The 21,590-nt window shown below is 30.8% G+C and overlaps 1 protein-coding gene across 4 annotated transcripts in view; it reads left to right on the top strand.

The window, feature by feature from the left end:
• The window catches only part of LOC129980576 (insulin-like growth factor 2 mRNA-binding protein 1), a 158,263-nt gene that overhangs the window by 34,700 nt on the left and 101,973 nt on the right, over positions 1 to 21,590 (top strand). The window contains exon 1 of one of the 4 annotated variants that reach the window (XM_056090948.1): positions 11,162 to 11,180. The exons of the other annotated variants lie outside the window; for them this stretch is intronic. Coding sequence (XP_055946923.1) covers positions 11,177 to 11,180 — 4 coding nt within the window. The 5' untranslated portion in view covers positions 11,162 to 11,176. Of the gene's footprint in view, positions 1 to 11,161; positions 11,181 to 21,590 lie in introns of those variants that run through there. 4 annotated transcript variants of the gene reach the window in all.

Here is a 21,590-nt window from a genome sequence, read left to right as displayed (position 1 = left end):
CAAGAATCCTTTTTAGTTGATCACTATTCAAGTAGTTTCTAAATGGGACTTTAATCTAACTATATTAAATTACTACTATTTATGTATATTTAATCTAACGTTAGCAAAATTTACTATTTTTCAACTTGGGCAAAAAAAAAAGGAAAGTGAAAATGGCAAATACGAGTTGCGGGATATAAAACTTTGCTTTCAATAGATATTCTAACTATATATTAAGTATATAAAAAAATAAGCTAATGCGAAAAATAAGATAATTAAAATCTTTTATTTTTTCTATTTATTACAATAGTGCACTATTTAGTGATAATATTACGAGTCTTCCGTTGTTTACAATGTCATTACTTGTGAAAATCAATTTCTTTTAGCTTCTCTACTTCCATTTTTTTTCCCTTAAACGATCCCGCACATCAGTATCGTTTAAGAAATATTTGCATGTTCAAACGTTATTAACAAGATGAATCCACTAAACTGGAGTTGGCAAGTTACTTAACATAATACATTTTCTATTGTACCATCCGAGACCCCGCTAAGCAACAATTTCTGATGGCCTATACCTCCAAATATGGTGAGATTCCGGTATACTTGCAATTGCAGAAAATCTTGAATTAAGTGCTGAAGTGCACTGATGTTATTACAACAAGAGACGAGGATCATATGATGAATAAATGCTTCATTTGATCCAGATGATACTGAAGAAACATTAAGTTAACCGACATTATTTTAAAAATATAACATTGTATTGTAAGCACGGTTTAAATAGCTGGTTTTTGCTGAGTAAGACGCTGAGTTATTTGCCTCTTGCTCTATTAAGAGAATTAATCTGAAATGAAGAAAACACCATAAACTTGAACACAGGTTCACATAATTCACCATGTGCAAAGTTGAATTGGGGGGATATCATTATGAGAAATAGTATAAATTATTTGTTTTCTAACTGCTTTACTGATGATTTGAGAGCTTTGTAACACTAAATAACTGGAAGTTCCAGTCGGCTGCATTGGTTCGAGAACATTTTTTTAATGAAAGCGACTTTTACACGCCTCAAAAGAATCTGCTTTTATGAATTTTATTGAATCGAGAATTATTTAGCTGAAATCATTTAATTTATATTCTCAGGTTGCTTTACTTCTATTTCTAAAAGTTATGCATTAAGAAATTTATCTTGGGAAAGCTTATTAATTACAATGTATACTGATACTGCAAATAAGACATTTTAGATATTTACTCTACTAATATCACTTACTTTAAAGTTGGTATTCAACATATATTTTTATTAAGTCATTATAACAATTATTACAAAAAATACATTTGTTTTAGCAACACTCGTATTATATTTGTAAACAAAATCATGTTTGGTCTGGCGTTGCCCCAGTATTAGAATCTTGACTTTTATACTTGGCAAAAATTTATACCAAAAATGAAACTCTTGAGGCATTGCTCACTTTATGGAATAGGGTCACTATATTTCTGTTAAGAGACTGAAAAGGGTCTTTAATAGAAGTTCTTAAACATTTCCGATTGTTGGCATACATTTTTGAGTAATTCTCTAAAGACTGTGCCAGAAAAGAATAACGATATAAAGATGTTTAGTCGCAAAGTGGAAATATTTTACCTTCATCTAGTTGAATTTATTACCATCGAAATATTTTGTTTTATACAATATAAGAAAATTTTGAAAGGATAAAATAATTCTGATGCTCTGGTACAGAATATGTAAAAACATTTTTTATTTTCCTGAGAACGTTCGTTCTTTTATGCATATTGTAGACCGGTATGTTGTGTGATTCAATAGCATTGTGCATATTATCACATTCTACGAGAGCCCAGATACCAGAAAAGATTAAGTAAGATTACAATTTGTGGTAATTTTTGTAAAGATTACAATTTGTGGTTGAACCACACACATAAATCAATAAAGCTGCTACCTTTTGACCACCACCAGATTATGTGGTGAATACCAACAACAACTTTAAAATGTTAGTAACGTAAATATCTAAAGAAAATGTCTTATCTACAATATCAGTATAAATTATAACTGATATGTTTTTCTAAGTTAAATTTATTAATGCGTAACGTGTACTTATAAAAGTAAATCAAACTGAGGATATAAATAAGCGATTTCATTTAAATACTATTTCAACAAATTTGGTTTCGACTATGATCACCGCCATTTTGGCCCCGTTAGAAAAATGTTCCATAGTGTAGGTTTCGTCTCGTCTAATCCCTGGCCTAGAAATTTGAGGAATCAACGTCTGTCCAGTCGCCAGTTAGAGATCGGAAAAATATCAAGCTCCTAAATTTCGTTCGCAACATTTCATGCTGCGTCACTAACTACTTTCGATTATTTGGTCAACCAGTGTTTAAGTTCAGTATATGCGGCAAGTTGGCACAACACACCATTACATCTCGGATTACAGAGAGCAATATTTTCTTTTTAAGTAATTAAGAAATGTCTTTGGCGACTGGAGTGCAATGCTACAAAATTAATCTAACTTAGCAATACTAAAATGGATGATGGATATACCAAGTTTTGTACTTCATAAATTCTTAGAAAGAAAAGGGATTTGAAAAAATAGTTGAAGTTGGTGAAAACAAAAGTGAGGATAGTAAAAATCGATATTAATTTCAAACATCGGGATAACCACTCCTAGAAAAAACAGAATGGCGGGTGAATGTGAAACGGTCAGAGACTGACCACCCTGTTAGTGAAACCACCTCCAGCGGAGGGTCAAATCCACCTGAATAAATAAAGGGTCTTTCACGGGGAGTATTGACAACAGGATGATTTAAACCTCTGAATTTCATTGCTCTTTGCAATGCAGTTCTTTTAAAATCCAAAGCGGCCGAAAGTATAAACGATAGAAAACAAGCATTTCCCTCCCCCATCTTGCAGTCCAGAGTTCATTTGCAGCGTGGGGAGGATTCTCGAATCAGCCTGTTCCCGTAGTTATAATTTACTGCTAAAGAATAAGGAGTTGTATACAAACTTTGATAACATTTCATAATTTCACCTAAACATTTTCCAGACGTTCTGCTTTTTTTTACCGCTGTTTCATTTCAACTTATTTATTACGGAAAGACTCATTTGATGTTAAAGCATAACGTTGAAATAGTATATTTGCATATTCATTAAAATCATTGCTGCATCAGAAAATTGAATCATTCAGAAATTCTCTCTCCCACTTTCTTTTTAAGAATTATTGATATAAATAACTCACTGTAAGTACTTGAAAATTGTTATAAATTTTTTTTGAATATTTTTTATAAATTTCCAAAATTTTAAATTACTTAATTTCCACAGCAATTGCTAGCATTTATTTATTAAAATATAAAGAGAATATTGTTCTAGTGCTGAAAAGTTATTAAGATATATGTAAATCCATATCTAAGAAATAGCTTCATTAACAATGAAAATTTTCAAAATTTACTAAAATTAAATGATTTAAAATGACAAAATAGTTACACAGGGAAAATATTTTCTGGTCGATATATACCATTTAAAATTTTGCAGGTATATTGCCAAAACTATCCAAATCAAAACCTCTCCTTTTCCTTCCAAACGACTCTGCGTACCTACAATAGCTGTTAAATACCAAAATATGAATACTACGGAAAAAATGTCCGATTTTATGAATATATCAAACTCCGAATTTCTAACAAAAGAGAACGCTTGCTAGCATTTTTTAAAAATTATGATCTTTTGATTTAAGCACTGCACAAAAGATATAATATCAGCCAATTTTCAAACGATCTGCAAAATTCTTTAAGGAAGGAATGCTTAATTTGTTATTTTATAATTTAAACTGTTTCAAGAACTGATATGGAGGAGATTGAACTTCGAAAAATAAATACTATTTTAAACAGTTTTCTGAAACAATAAGCATTTTAATTCACTTATTTTTTAATCTATTATTTTTACATACTTTTCAATATTTTGCTTTAAAGTAAATAATTTTTACTACAATGCTAGAAGTTGTAATTTAAAAAAAAATGGCATTTATTATTTTTTTAAAGTTATTCTAGTTTTTATATTATACTCACAGGAGTTCAGAAATGAAAAAAAAAATTACAAGCTTATAGTTTAACTTTGTAATTACAAAACACAGTGCATGCATTCCATTTTTAAAATCTTTGTTCAAATGGCTGTTCTTAATCCCCTGAAGAAACTACGATATCGTAAACATATGTTTAAATCCAAATGATCAAAGAATTTAATGGATTGTATTTGTTATACTATCACCAGTTATCCCCTTACTTTGTGTGGGAATAAGATATATTCCAAACATAAGATCCTCTTTCTAACAACTAAAACCACGAAGTGTAGCATGGATCATTTCGCTATAATTTATTTTAAGAAATTCATTTCTGCGGCTGAATAGGACTATTGCTTAGTTTGAACGTTTATCACTTTAATACTAAAAAAGAAATCGGTAGGTATTGGCCCGACAAATAAAGACAGATATCTAATATTAACACTATATAGAATGGAGTGCATTATTGTATTTATCTTTTAAAAAAGCTGTAAGTTGTAATTAACCTTTCTGAGAAAAATGTTCGAGAATCATTTTTAAAATACGTTGCATTTTCAATATTTTTATTAAAGTATTAAATTGTTACATATTATTTTTTACATTTATAAAATCAAAATTAGTTGAAATTTTTCACAAAAATTCTTGATTAGTTATATATAATAGTGATACTAATTATCAACAAAACAGTTCTTACATAAGCAGATCTTACAGATTGTACATTCCCATGAACTTTCAATTGAACGTCCTGAAGCTGTTTTCAAACTTAGGTTTCAGCAACGTACACAAGTTCTCTTACGACCATCAATTTTTCTTTTATTATGGCTATATTCTTTCGTGCGGCTAAAATCAGAATGAGCCCTTTTGAGACATCCTTCCTTTCCAAGTTTTTCCAATGAGTTCTAACTTGAAATCATAAAGTTGATAAATTCGTTTTGTTAGAGAATTCGTTGCCTTCATTAAAATAAAATCGTTGTTAACAGCTGTATCGAGGAGAAACGAAAATATGTACCACCGTTTCAATGATTTTCTCCCAACAGAAAAATATTTTCTGCGTTGATTGGCTAAATCCATACTTCCCATGTTTCTCTTGTATTGTGCGAAAACAACTGGACACTGAACTGACAATTTTTCTGCTCCTTTTCCCCTATACATTGGCATTACAGTTCCACAAGCAAAAATTCCAATTTTATGTAAATCCAGCAATAAATTTACACTTAAGAAAAAGCGGTCGAAATATATTGTATGGTTGCTACTTTCTAACCCTTTTGTAAGGTGCATAACCCAGTCGTATCCCAAACCATTCTTTGTTCTCGGAGTGTTGTCGGATTTTCCGCTATACATTTCGAAATTCAAGGTATATCCGAAATGCGAAGTGCATAACATCCATATTTTTATATCTCGTTTTACTGGTTTCAAAGGCATGTATTGAATGATTCCTAAACGTCCTTTAAATTTCACAAGAGCTTCATCTATTGAAACTTCTGCTGTAGGCTTAAAAAGTTCCGTAAACTTTTCCTGGTGATACTTTTATAGTGGCTCTACTTTCTGAGAGAAAGGAAAACCACTTTCATTCTTCTTTACTTCTGATTCCCCATCGAATATGTGAAAATAGTGTTTAATTTTTAGAAACCTGTGCTTCCCCGTCATACTTTTCACTCTCTCATTTCCAAGGTTTGCGATTTTCGTCCAATAATCCGTTAATTTCGGCATCTTCACTAAGCTCAAACAAGGCTGTAAAAAATGCCCAAATTTCTTTTATGCTTGCGATTGGATACCAAGATTTATCTTCCTATTCTCGCTGCTTTGCACAGTATTCCGCATACTTATTTGTATTTAATCGCATTTTTTCACAGATTTCATCAGTCAAATATAATTTTAAATATTGAAAAGCTGATGAACCCGTCGGTAAATTATGGATTGGGCATGAGAGTTAATCAAATTTCGGAATTGAAATATTTTTATTTTCTATCACTTTTGATTTCCATGCAATAATCTGTCCCAAGCTATCATTTACAGAAACTTCAATATCATCTTTGCTATCAGAATCTTTTCTAACAAAGTAGAAATATTTTCTTCTTGAAAAGAGTTTGAAGTGTCAAATCCAGCATCTTCCTCGTCACTTACGTCTAAATCAGATTCATCTGTATCTTCAAACAGTATTTTATTAATTTCTTCTTGAGTTAAAACTTTCCGATATCCCGGCATTTTAACAAGAGATCTTAGTAGCTGGCAAGCAGAAAGCGTACTGTACCCTCAAACACTTTCTGGAGACACCAATCAACAGTGACAGCGGGAACGGAAGCAAAAGATAAAATTGCCCCGCACCGTTTTACGACCCTGCTAAGAAAAGGGGAAGAAAATAAAAAGGTGGCATTTCGGCCCCTCGGCCGTTCTGTGGACGTCTGAATGTTCAGCCGTCTCGGCCACATTGGGAGTCAGAAGGTTAAACAAAGTGTCCTTGGAATCGGGAGAGGGCTTTGTCATTTCCAGAGACATCAAGCCTGAAGAGCGCTACTTGTTGCTGCTGGAGGATATATGGTCGATTACTACACATATTGTGCTCATGGGAAATTATATTATGCCCAGCAATATTATACGATTATTAAGTTCCCTTACTATACTTATACGCATTAACAGTAAAACTAAGTCATTAAGTAGTTTTCGTGTCAATATAAATGTTCATAGGATTTGAATGGAGGATATCTTTTTCACACCAAGGGATTTCAAAGAATTGGAAATTTTTACCCAATAGATTTAATTGGCGGTAACGATGCTGCACATATCTCAACTGGAAATATCTGGACTCGTATTTTTACCTGAACGACAATGCCATTTTGTTTTTGTAGATGCATAATATGACAATATTAATTTCTAAATGTCACGACTAGAAGAATTATTGAGTTCTGCATATATTTGTAAATTGTCTTATTTTATTCTACTCGCCTCAATCGAGAACTGGTTTGTCGGAAATAATGGTTATATTTAAGATCGTTTAGATGTAATATCTATCTATAATTTCGCCAAATTGTCTGACATTAAAGTCTAGTTATTTTAACTGTTTTGCATCAGTTTTGTTTGTCTGGAAATGGTCTTTTAAATGTCCGGTCCATTTAATAAATTTCGCGATGCTTAACTTCATATTATTGTCTTGTAAACTACACAGATATTAGTAGAAAGTTATTTCTTCAACTTTCAAAAATGGAAGAAAATCGCATATAATTTGAAACAATAAAAACGTTTTGAATTTCAGGATAATAATGTAATATATTGGTGGTCATAGGACACAAAAAAAAATGTTTAAACTAGCGAATTTTACTTAATTTTGGCGGTTGTTAAATGGGAATCATCAAAAAGATATTTTTAAATTTTGAAACGGTGTAAATTTCATTTTTGTGCTATATTTTCGGAATTTATCACAGAAAAAAAAAGCAAACTCAGCTTAATTTTTAATTAAAATTTCAAAGAAAAATCCTGAGTTAAAAAGAAATCCTCTAATGATTTACTATGTTTTATTGCATTCAAAAAATGTCAGGGACTTTTTAAATATTTTCAAATATTAATGAATTATAGCAATTCTTACAAGACAAGTGAAGAATATAGTGTGAGCTTTTATACAGAATAGATTTCATTCGATTCAAATATGTGAAGTAATGTGCGTATTCTTATAAATACTAGTAAAATTTCTCATCTTGGGGAAGACAAATTCATGCTATTCCATCAAGACAAACACAGATTCGTAATTCCTCCTGACATGAAATTGCCTATCAAGGCACATTCCATACTTCCTTAACCAGCTTATCCTCCTGATCTTGTCCCTTGTTTCTTTTCCTTGAATTAAAAATTTGTTTAAGTGGAACGATTCTCAAGTTCCGAAGAAGTGCAATAACGAGGGCATTAAAGCAGTGGGTTAGTAATTTTAATTTACTTTTATGTATGGGAAATGGCAAATGAATAATTGCTTGCGAGCATTTTGCGAAGAATTGTTGCTTAGTGTGGAAAAATCAAACGGGTTCTATCAGCACTCATTCTTTCTTAAAAAAGAATTAAAATCCGGAACTTTTGGAAGGTTAGTATACTCAGTAATGTGTACCATACTCAAATGAATAAACAAAAGGAGCGCTTATACTTCTGTGTTTAGAGGGGGAGGGTGGTGGGATGGGAGAAAATTTATCAAATTGTCTTATTTTAAGAACAGGGCCACCTTTGGGAAATTGATAAGAAAAACAAAGGATTTGATTCCGGTGTTTCAATTATTAATTTTCTGATAAAATATCTAAAAATACGGCAATATTATCAACAAAAATAATATTTAATGAATTGCCACATTTCTAATTTCTTCTATAAAATACTACTTTTGGAATTTCTTTATATCGGAACCAATCAGAGGAACAAAATTTAATCGGATTTTCTAACATCACAATTGCAGATCTCTATCAATTTTCAGAGATTAAATAACTGGGAAAAGTATGGTTTGAATGTTAAGTTTTTTTTTTTTTTAATTTTATGACATAACTCAGCTCAAAACTTCACATCTTATGGAAGTATAAGAAAAAAAATGAGTGGTGATTTTTTTTAATCCGTTTTAAACATTATTTTATGAAAATATTTTTTTTTTTAATTGAAGACTTTTCATGTAATTTTAATGGATGAAATCCATACAAAAAGGAATGTTTAATTTCTGCTTCATTTTCTGCAAGTTGATGTATTTTTAAAGTTTCTATTTTAAGCGTGGCAAATATTTGCAACTAAATATTTTCCATGTATATGTGCGAGCATTTAATAAATCGTTCCCGTTCTTTCGGCCAGCGAATCTTGGAAACATTCCAGAATACAGATAATAAATTTTGACAAAAGAATTCATTTTTCTTCTGAGCACTGGGATAAAATGCTCTAAGATGATTCAAATATTTAAAACAGCTTCTTTGTTTTTGCTAAATTTATTTGTAACCGAAAAACTTTATATTTACTTCGGTCAATGTTTTGTTCAATACAAGTGATAAAAAAAAAATTGCGTTTTTCTTAAAAGAAAAATATCTTGATTCAATAGCAATCATGTAACTCGATTGTAATTGGAGAATGTTATAGAATATTTCAATTAGTGTATATTTTTTACAAAAATAACACATGCTATTTCCTTCACGAATCTGAGGCAATCGCTTTCCGATTACTTAACCTATGAGACATGATACAGAATAAATAAAATGAGCGCTTTACCGGAGTTCATTGTTGAGCCCTGACTTTCGTCCTGTTTTTTTTTTTTTTTTTTTTTTGCAGTTTCATTTTTTTTTTTTTTTTTTTTTTTGCTTGCTTGTAATCTTGAACAATACTATTTTAATTAAACTTGTATATTACACACGAAACATGTTCAATTTTACTGTTTATTCATTCCTAATTTTGCTGATAATTGGTATCTGCTGTATAGTTAAATGTAAATATCTTCATCTTACCTCTGTTTTGGCGAAATTGTTTTCAGGGACATAAGCAATAGTATGGTGGGTTTCTATATCTAAAAATATATAGTAATGTAAATATGAATTTATCAGCAATTAGTCAAACCATTGTGTGATGCCGATATATTGCCAAAAGATATTCCACGAAGGATGGATGGTAAAAATTGAACAAATCCATTTTTAAATCCACAGTATTCATGATAAATTTGATTTTACTTGTAATATTGATAATACAAATGCATAAAGAGATGTTTTATTCAGAGTAAAATTCAGATCTAAATTAGTATCGGTATTTTTAAGTTTTGCAGAATAAGACATGAAAATGAGCTTAACTGAATGAAAGCAGTTTGTTTCATCGGCATCGTGTTATATGTAGAGAAAAGCTCTAGTCGCTTTTCACCTTCCCATGATTTATCAGGTCCTTTATTCCGTTTAAGCCCCATTCCGAGGACCGTTCCTTAATTTCAATAAATGTTAAGACAATTTTACTTTATGATATAAAACATGAGTACTATTGAGATTAAAAAACATAAAATTGCTAAGTGAACTATTGTAATATATATACATACACATACATTTTTTCCCTTTTATGAGTAAAGATAATAGCGATTTTGAAGAAAATTCATTCAGAAATATGAGATTGTTCAAATATTAGTAAATAAAACAGCTATAGATTCTCTTATATCTTACTTCTTTTTAAATCATTTAATTCCGCTATTTATTTTTCTGATAAAAAGTCTTACTTTTCTATTAATAACATAATTATCATTTATTGCAAGATATATGAATAAGATAAATGTGTGTACAAGATCTCATAAATGAAAGATCAAATAAAATTTTTACAAAAATGATCGCCATTCCATTATTACCAATAAGCCCGACCGGAAACGCAGCTATGGAAAACTAAAAACCGTCACCCGCGCCAAGTTTTCTTGCCAAAGGTCCAAATCTCAGTAAACCTATGACAGCAACAGGGTTAAGGAATGATTTACCGAGCGCAAATGTTCCGATACGGATATGGTCGTAAATCTGCCATCTGACCCATTGTAGGACCACCCCCGCCTGTAGACGTCGATCGGGAGCTTTCCGTAAATTGTCGGTAAAATGAACAGACATCAAAGAAACTGTCGCAAGAGAGGGGAAAGAAGGCAAAATGTGACAAATGTGATGGCGGTAAACACAAAAGTAAACACGTTTCCTATCAACAGAATGTAGACCTGTCACAGTCGGGACGATTTACCTATCTTGTCGTTTTCGTATGCGTTTTCTAATAGATAACATTCATACATATTGTAACTAAAATCGTCCAACGGTATATGGAGAAAGAAAAACCAATACATTGGATTCCTTTCATTTGATTCTTCTGGGATCAATTCTTGGAAGGAATTGATTTTGTCTTTCTTCGAGGAATTATTGCCATTTTGATATTTTCATGGAATAGTTTGGATAGTGATTAGGAGTTGCTGATTTCTTGAAAGATGAGCATGAAATGTTAAGAAAAATGGCCGGATTTGTTGGGTTTTCAGGGAAGTTGAAATTGAGGAATTCGTACCTGTTTTGAGGGATAAATGGACTGCTTCTGAGCGGACGTTATGTTTTACTGCTCAGTAAGCATGACAACCTGGAACGAAGTAGGTTGAAAGGCATATGAGAACATTTTCTTGGCTTTTGTCATTGTGGTGGAAGCAGTTTTTCATGGGTAAGGTCTGTGCTTTAATAATTCGTCTTGCAGGTTCTCAAGTTGATATTCATTTTCTCTTACTTCAATGGTGAGCTGAGTGCAATTGTTTTAAGTTAATGCAATTTTTTTATAACTTGGTGTTAGTTTTAAATTAAATAAATTTGGTATTTCTTTAGATAATATCTGTTCTATTATTAGGCAGGTTCTTGCTTCTATTTCTTCATCATTTAAGGAAGATCTAGGTTACCTGATTCTATTTTTATGGGGAGAAGGGGTGTTTTCTTTGTCTGGAAGTTTTATGAACTTGACTGATTTGGAATATATTCTTTTTTGCTAGTGTATAATAGGGAGATCTTTTGAAATATTCTATCTGTATTAGTTCGCACTGCTTTTGATAGGCTTGGATGAGAGTTTCTTTGGAAGAATTTCAACTGTTGTAAAAATTTTTATTCAAGTATGAGTAAAGGGAGTTCGTATATTCCTTGGAGATAGTATTGAGGAGAGATCTGACTAAGTAAAATTTTATATTCTTTCACTTTTTATCAGTTTGCTTTTCTAAGTTTTTTTGCTTAAAGATTTTTCCATTTTTCAGCTGAGTTTGAATACATTAGGTTGATTTCTCTTGAAAAGAGTAAGAACAGTGATATTTTCATAGGCTTGCATCAAATTCGAAATTTGGGCATAATTTGGTATGTCGGGCTATGAAACAAGACTATCTTGAAATTGTCTTACAAATTTAGTCTGCCAATTTCGGCATCCAATTTCAGAATGCAAGATCAGTCTGGGGGACGAAGTGAGACACGCAATGCTTTGGGTTTTTAAAAAGCGGCTAACGATATTTAAAAGTTTGAGTAGCCTTGATCCAGAAGGTAGATGTATTTGAAGTTTTTGACATGACTTAATGATATTTCCAGTTTTTTTTAATGGTCGAATAAGATATAACTTAGAATCATTAATGATTGTAAGTATGATTTTACAATTCATAGATGATTTTTTATTGTAGAAAAATTTCTGTTATAAAATCATATGCTGCCCATTTTGGTGACTTAGATTTTTAATCAAATACAATTAATGTGTGGTTTTATTAATCTTGGATGCTTATAAAAAAAAAAAGGGAATCAACAATATTCTTTAAATTAAGTCTGCCAAGCTACTCTTCTTTCGAATTTAACCTTTTGCTATATTTAATTGTAATATCAGCAGTTCTTGGGTTGCATCAACGTAGGTAGGTGGTTGCGAAATATATTTTTGGGTTAAAATGAGGCTGAAAAAATGTTTTCGAGGAAATCGAAAACAGATCGATGGAGAAACTTGATCTTTCTAGAACCGTTTTCCTCGAAGAACGAAGTCATTATCAATAGGATTCTCAAAATGAGTTCCGTAGATAACTTTGGCAGTATATGACTCTCGGATTCATTAGTAGTAAACAAAAATAACCTGCAGATACAACTCCCATTTCAGATTATTAATAGTCTTTTAATAGAATTGTTGATTTCATTTGAATCGTTATATTAATCCTTAATTCTTTAGAAAATTATTGTATTTTCTTGGATATTGGTGCACTTAGTCTTGAAATTATTTTTTTGGACATAATTCTTGCCTTGTTGAATTCAAATTCAGTGAATGTCAAGTTCGCCATATATCAAACGTAGCTATATTACTTAATGGTATACTGACACACCATTAGAAAATGGGACATAGTGTCCAAATATATAACTTAATGGTGTACTGACCATTTTAATTTAAAAAATTGGAATATAGTTTTAAATTTGAAGTTTAAATAATTTAACATTTATTCTTGAAATTAGCTGGAATTATCTCCCCAAAATTTTCTCACATACTACCTTCCCTTTGCCTAAAATTATGAGCCTTGGATAGGACCATAAACGCTAGGAATGCTTAGATTTTTATTGGCAAATTTCCGCACATTAATATTTTGTGATAGTAATATAGAAAATAAAATAAAGTGTGTATTTTGAACCCTTTTTATTCAATCAATTGAAACAAAGAGTTCACACAAAATTTTTTAGTAAGATCGAATACCACATGTCATTTATCTAATTTTTGTTTTTGAATTGCAATTCTATGTATGAGAATATACAAATCGACAGACAGCTCTGATGGATTTAATTCAAAATTTGAAAGAAAAAAAAGTTTTACATTATGAAACTGTATATCAAATTTTATCTATCCAAGTCATAAAGTTATCTTAATAAATTTTTGATATTATTCACTTTTAAATGTATGTGAAAGTACAGACCAACAAACAATCAATGCTTGAGCAGATTTGGTTCAAAATTTAATAAATCTGCTTTTAATGCTTAAATTGTGTACCAGATTTCTTGCATCTAAGTTAATGAGTTTCTGAATTATTGCATTTATAAACATGAGAAAATAGACAGTTAATTTCTTTGCGGATTTGGTTCAAAATCGGACAACCTATACTTTAGTTATTAATATGTATATCAATTTTTTTTCCCCCATTTGGCTTTTTACATTTTGTGATTATGTTACAATGTTCTTGGCCATAAACAGATGAATTTTCTTTGGATTTCATTCAAAATTAGATATAAATCTACACAGTTAATATAAAATTCACATAATGAATTACGAACATCTAACTCGAAAGAATTTTGATTTGCGTTTACATAACATAACGCCATCTCCTGTGTCCGAGTGCCTATAACACTGTTATCTAACCAGTTGGATAAGTACAAGATAGAAGGAAGAAAAAAAAGGTGTGGGGGGGCATAAATAAAAGAAAATATAGAATAATAGTCCCTCTGGGTCCTGTGTTTTGATTCCCTTCGTGAGAACTGCACTTTTGAGTGAATAAGTTAATTGATTTTGACAAGTGGCATTTTGGTCTCGGTTATTGTGTAATCTTGAAGTCTTGATATTGATGAATATGATTTACTATGGAGTGGATCTTGACGCGTGAAAGGGTATTCAATGCAACTCTCCTGTACCATTCTTCCTCGAGACTTGTTTCTGGCTTTCTCATGTGCCATGATAGGGTCGGTAAGCATTCGGTGGCATAGTGAATTGGGGATCCTATCTCCCCACAGCTACAGTAAGGAGAGTTGGCCAGATGGAATCTGTGTAGGTATGTCGGGAATGGGCCGTGTCCAGTGAAGAAAGACACCCGCTCTGTTCCAGTTGGCCGCGTAAAGAGAAACTTTTAATATTATGTTGAATGTGGACCGGCCTGTTCCGCCTTCTTCCCATTCCTTTTGTCATTTCGGTCTGGAGGATGTTCTTCAGATGATATCTTGGAAGCTTCATTACATTCCGAAGTTATGTTTAGACGGACGGACAGACATAATTACAAAAATGTATTTTTCGAGCTCAGAGATCTTAAATGCTTCTCCAAAATCTCGATTTCAAATTTTTTAACCATTATATCATATCTTCTCTTGGTATATTTCGTATACAAAAATATAAAATCCTATTTTCTAAGAATGGATTCGCATTCGTCTAAATTATGAATCATACTCTTGATTTTGACTAGAAATGCTTTATTTGCTGAAAAAATTAAATACAAATTTAGTAATAGTTTAGGCATTACTAAAATGCATAAACCATTACCATGGTTGCCTAACTACAACAAAATATTTATTCCGTATTGATTGTTACTGAACATTATTGTCAATGAAATACTTGTACGAACAATGATTTTCATTTATGAAAGGAAATGTCTCCCGCAAGTTCCAGAATTACCAGCATTCATTTTATTCCACTGAATCTTCATGGCAATTGAGTTGAAAAGTAACCATATGTATATATAACTTTCGATAATAAATCCATTTTGTTCTCTATTATTATCTTTGAGTTCATCTCGGAGATGACGTTCGACCCTCGTATTCTCCTCTAAACTTTCATCATCCGCTTTAAACTGTCTTCCTCTCACCAGCGCCAGTAATACCACGAAGTCAGAATATTCCAAAATTTGGTCAACGCACAGAACATCAGTCGACCGACGAAAATTGGATAACCGTGAAGCCCTGAGTCAATACAGCTGCTTTTAAATAGCCACTTTTTTCCGGTAGCAATCGGATAAGTTTTCTTCAAAAGTATCCTTTTCTTTTCCTTACAAGTATAACAATGCCTCCAAGCAGAAGGTTTGAAAACTGAGGTGGTAATAGGGTAGGTAGGTAATCTCTACTTGTCAACGATGCAGTTTCTCTACTCATGTCATCAATATCAAGTACCATTTTAAAGATTGATTTCTCGAGGCTAATTCCCCTCCTTTAGGGGCACCGTTTTAATCCTGTTATACAAAAAGGGGTTCTTTTGATGGATCGTATGACTTGTGTTCGGAGAAATGCATACGATTCGTAAAACGTATTTGACAGTCAGTTGTAAGATTGATGCGAACACACTCTGAAACAGGTTGCAATATTATAAACATTATCCGCATTCACAACATTTGGTGAAATATTTAGTAAAATTAGAATTTGTTTGGATAATATCTACATTATGTATTATGAAGATAAATTGCTTTTCCCATGAACGTAGGTAAAAAGAAAAAAAAATATTCCGAAGTGATATTAATTGTATTTCTACTAATCAAGAAAAAAGGTGTGTGTGTTGCCGCTCTACAGTACAGACTAATATATAACCTTGAGAATCGGCACATATATACCTTGGAGGGTGAAAATGCGCAACTTGGAGGGATTTTTTTAAAAAACTGTAATTAAAAACTTAGCTAAATATTGGTGCTTTTCCACTGTAACACATATCTAAATTATTAGTTATATACAGTGCGCGAAAAAAGTTTAAGGACAACATGTAATTGCATGAAAATATGCTTTATTTCCATTTCACCTAAATGAACTTTTTATATTTCTTACTTCTGCTGCATAACTTATACCACATAAAAAACATAATTTAGCTTCAAAATATTGATTTTACAAAATTTAACATTAAAGGAAATACGGAAAAAATTATAAGGACATGTTGTAAAATACTTAAAAAATGTTTCAATAATCAAGAAAACTTCCTTTTTCTTCAATCACTTGAATAATCCGAGAGGTCATAGATCCTGAAAGATCTTTTAAAATGTCCACAGATATTTTTTTCCAAGCGTCTTTGATAGCGACGACAAGATCTTGTGTACATTGATAGTGTGTGCCGTTTTTATAAATTTCTCGGGCTAGAAGTCCCCATAAGTTTTCGATTGGATTAAGATCGGGACTTCTCGCCGGCCAATCAAGTAAATTTACAGAATTAGCTTCAAACCAGAGTTTTGCACTCGCAGAAACGTGTTTCGAAGCATTATCCTGCTGAAAAATATAGTCCCCTGAAGTAATTAGTGGCGCTTCAGGTAACAAACTTTCTCCTAACATATCAATATACCTGTCCGAATTCATTTTATGGTTGATAAATACAATTGGAGTGGTTCCATTTGCCGCAAAAGCGCCCCATACCATAACCGAGCCACCACCATATTGACGCCTGGAAAACATTTCCTTGGTCTTTCGCAGATCATACCAAAAATAACGAAAACCATCAGGTCCATCAAGATTCAACTTTTTTTCGTCCGAAAAAATTACATCAGCCCACTTTTGACCAAGGGAAATGTATTTTTTGGCAAAGTAAACTCTACTTTTCTTATGATGATTTGCAAGAGGGGGGCGTGACACTAATTTCCCATAAGAAACTTGAGGATGTTTACTCAAAACATTTTGAACAGTCCTTGTTGAGCATGGTAAACTCAAATTTTGTCTAACTTTATTTGTGGTTTCTCTTTTCTCGCAAGTTCTTCTTACAATCATTCTTTTTTGTCGACGAGTGAGAGTTTCTGGTCTCCCAGTTCGCTTTTTCATACCATACATCCCAGGATTTTTTAGAAAATTATAATCCACCGTTTTAGATCTCTTGATTCTTTTTGAAATTTCCCATCCACTTAATCCACATTCTCGAAAAGCAACAATTTTTCCTTTTTCAGAGTCAGAAAGTTGAGCTCCTTTGAGCATCGTTTAAAAATTCACACTGAAAGTCGCCGAGTGGGAAATTCTTTTCGCAAATGAATCTTAACTCGGAATTGTCATTTTATGCTTTCAAATATGCAAATTTTTAAATAATTACTGGAGAAAAAGCAATGTCTTTATACTTTTTTCCGTTTTCATTTAGGTTTAAAAATCAAAATTTAAATTTTAGCAGATTTAAAATTGAAAATTTTAATTACTTTAGGCATAAAATATTTTAGTTTTACTTCTATTTTTGCTGCAAAAATTTGCATACGGTTCTGTAAACAAGGCTTCTAGATTTGGAGATTTTTCGCGTGTCCTTATAATTTTTTCGGACACTGTAGCTGTTTTAGCCATGAGAACTTACACAATTAAAACTTCTCGTTTTGCATATGGTATGCAGTAAGTACAGAGTACATTACAAGAACGTACTAGTACAGAAATATGTACATGTTGCAACTAATTTCTTATTTGTTAAAATAAGAATCTAGTTTTCTTCTGAATACATTTTTTTAATAAATTATTTCTGATATTAAAAAAAAACAGTAAATTCAATTAATGATTATTTTTATATGTAAAATAATTTATCCAATGCCATCGTGAATGAGGTGATAATGCAATACTTTTCAACAATATACATTCCTTGTCGGGTTACAGGAATTCTGTTGAATTCATGCGAAAATTAATCCCTGGCTTTTTGTATTTCAAATAAATGAATGCAAAAGATATCTGTTACAGAAATCTCGCTTTGGGTCATCGCTGGTCATCTATACAGTGGGTCCATAGTTTAAAAGTCCCATCGATATTAATATGAAATTTCAAATAATGCGAATTCAGGCATTTGGTTTCTTTATTGTAGGAAATTAAGTTAAAGGCGCAGAAAATATATTACTGTAGCACTAAGAAAAATTAGTCTTTCTCATAATTATATGAATAATCCTTTAAATTAATAAAAAAAAAATTACTACTGTAAAAAAATACACTTTCGATCAAATTGCATGCAATTTTATTTAAACCATCAAAAATTTGCAACAAACAAAAAAGAAATCTTGATCACGTTTATCACTAAAATGGATCATTTCCCATTGAAACAGCTTATATAATGATAATAAAATGGCATGCATCATTCTGTTTTTATAGCAACTATATTTCAAAATTCACTAGAAATATTAGTTTTAGTTACAAAATTTAAAATGTTTAACAGAATAATTTATAATATTAGAATTTATGAAAAGGAATTATAATTTTTTTTACATTTAAATTTCATTTTTTTAGCAAATTTCTAATGATCTCAGTCTGTTCTTAAAGTATTTATACCCGAAACAAAGTATAAATACTCATCTTACTATAAATGAGCATTGATACTTTATGAAACCCTTTAATGTTAAAAAATAACATCCTCAAAAAGTGGATATCTTATCCCCCTTTTATTATATGAAGGGACAAAATAAAAATGTTGAAAGTAAATCAAATTAAATCCAATGAGTTTGTTGCGTATTTGTCTGTTAGTATGCTTGCAGTTGCTATTCAAGTAATTAACATTTTATGTTCTCTTAATATAATTTTTTTTTTTTTTTTGCTCATGCAACCTATGACATAATAAACTTTTTATTTGCATGATATACACTTGAATGTATATAATATTATTTTAAGATGTAAATTTAGGGCTCTTAAAAGATTTTTTTTTATCCAGTGAAATAGCAACTGCAAGCATACTGTTGGTTTCAGTATCCTGAGACGACCACTTTTCGATGATCTATCTCACCAAGGGGCGAGACGTCCAAGGATGAGCACATTCCCGGAATTCTTTGACCTTGGTTCCCACCCTATTAGATACTTTTTTTTTAGTCTGCGAATAATCCGAGTTTACATTTAACAATATTAATACCCTTACCCTTCTCCCCATATTTTGACAAATTAAACCCATTCTAACGCATGCGCAAAAGTGCGTGAGATTTTAGAATCCGATGGGAAACAATACTAAAAGCTAATACTCCTGAAAAAGAATTTAACTCAGAGTCCGGCAAGCGTGAGAATTTCAGTGCCTCAAAGTTCGAAGTCGTTTTACGTGAAAGGAAACAAAATGGAATCTTTCCTTTCTTCAGAAAAATTACAGAAGGGGGAAACCTACTGAGCGACGATTGAAATGCGTGGTCAGTTTTTAGCCCTATATGGTTGTCGTTTGCGGTTTGAAGGAAGAGTTTGCATAATTTACACTTACACATGTTTCGACAATTTTAAATGCAGGGTTTTTTTTTTTTTTTCTTGCATCTTATCGTTACTATAGAATTGAGTAAATTTTAAAAATAAAATAAGGATAAACTAATTAAACATAAAACATTATCTTTGTATCTTCTTTGGATAAATTTTTTTCAAAAGTGTATTTTCTTGCTTGTCAAGCATGAAAGCATATGATAAAAATAAACTTTTATATAAAGCATATGTAAATTATCACGAAAACTTCAATGAATGGGAAAATATTTCAACAACAAAAAATCTTGCAAATACAAGCTTGTTTTTTATTACTAAAGTAAAATTGGGTATATTTTATTTTATTTTTAATTCACCAATAATATTTTTACGAATTTTGTAGATATAGTGCATTATTAAATAAGGTGTTGGTGGCTGAACTGAAAACTGGAAGGAATCCAGTGAAAAGGCTTAAAAAAATGTACCATTAAAATTTATTATTTTGCCAATATAAAACTTAAAAATCTCTAATTTTCAAATATCAGCAATAATACAGAATGCAGTTTTTAAGTCTCTTCCTTTCTGCATTGTATATTTAATTCCTTGGAAAACTAATTCAGTAAAGAGGATTGTACAGAGTATCTTAACGCCATTGTATTTTTTGCTTCTTCACACACAAAAAAAAATCTACATATTAGTTGTTAAAGTACATAATTAGGTAGGGAGAGTGTTCAGCGATATTTAAAAGGAAAAAGAAATTGTTTGTACAAATGATCATTTTATTTATGTAACAGAATTTTTTTGAGAATCTTGTAGCATTCCTACAGGAATTCGAATCAATCTGTGAATTAAAATTACTATTTAATTTCTTAATCAAAATACAATCAATTTTATTCCAAACCGCAAGATTTCTGTATTTATATAAAATTGGAAAGTTTTTGACAAATAAGGTAATAAATATGCTTAGATTATCTGTACTTTTCGCGCGCATGTACATTTCTCAATCGGTTCATAACTTTTCAATTATTTTCACAGAAGTTTCTGCAAAATTGAACCTGAATGTATCAAACTTTATTTCGAATATTTTATACAACAATTGATATTAATTAACAATCGCCATATTTTTCTAAAATGTACTAATTGTAAAAAAGAATGAGAAAGGAAACAGTAATTTTCAAAAATTTTTATTTACTATCTAATTGGGGTGTTAGGATACATCAATAAATTTAGAAAAATCGATTTATAATTATCAGAAAAGAAAACGAGCAAAATCACTTCGAGAAAATATTTGAATAATCAGTGTCAATAAAAAATAAGTAAAGAGGAAGGAAATAGAATTTTAATTATATTTTATTATTTATCATATTAAAATTTTTTTATTAAAATCCTTGAATTTAGGTCTTAACTTATAGTGTTTCATTCCCTTAGTCACTATCTGACCTGTCCTTTTCCTTCGCGCGCATAGCAATATTTGAAAAACAGTGCATCAATCACTGTCAGGGTTAACAGACTTCCTATAGCAAGAATGTGGTGCGCTCGTCGTGAAATGCCTTTCACCCCTTAAATTCAATAAACGTCCCAAAGCGCCCTGTCGAACGAGGCGATCGCGGGCTAGTCAGGGTTTCAATATTTTTTCAATGAATTTTCGACATTTCACATGACCTGAAATTTTCTGTAATTTTATAAACTTTTTGTAAAATTGGAGTTATTAAGTAATTGTATTGTATACAGAAAATTTAAACTGATTGTGATAAATTTAAAGTAGAACATTATGTGGATCTAACTTCTTTGCATTGGAAGATTTCACACATAAAATTTCCAATACGTTTGTTAGCTATAGGGCATATTTATTATAGAATGAATTTTATTATTCCTTTATTTCATATCATTTTTTTTATATATATTTTTTTCTCTGTTGAAAAAAGTATTAAATTTATTTTCAATCAAAAAAAAATCTTGAAATTTTATTTAAATCTTCAATAAATATTTCTTTGTCTTCCGTTCTTATCTTTGCTAAAAAAATTACTTTAATTTTTCTTCTTTTTATATATGAGAAATAGCGTTTCTACAACTTGTGAATGCAAGATTTTTAGTAAAAGATTTGATGTTTTTTTTTATTATATTACATTTGTTAAGTGATGTATTTTATGTGTATGAATTATACATGCTTACTAGAAATTCTAAAACTATGGATATATTTGCTCTTATTTTTTAAAAATATCAACTTTTATTTTGGGGGAAAAATATTTTAGCTACTAAATTTTTC

Source organism: Argiope bruennichi, chromosome 8 (genome assembly GCF_947563725.1).
Source record: "Argiope bruennichi chromosome 8, qqArgBrue1.1, whole genome shotgun sequence".
Lineage (NCBI taxonomy): Eukaryota > Metazoa > Arthropoda > Arachnida > Araneae > Araneidae > Argiope > Argiope bruennichi.
This window is presented reverse-complemented; position numbering and strand designations above follow the sequence as displayed.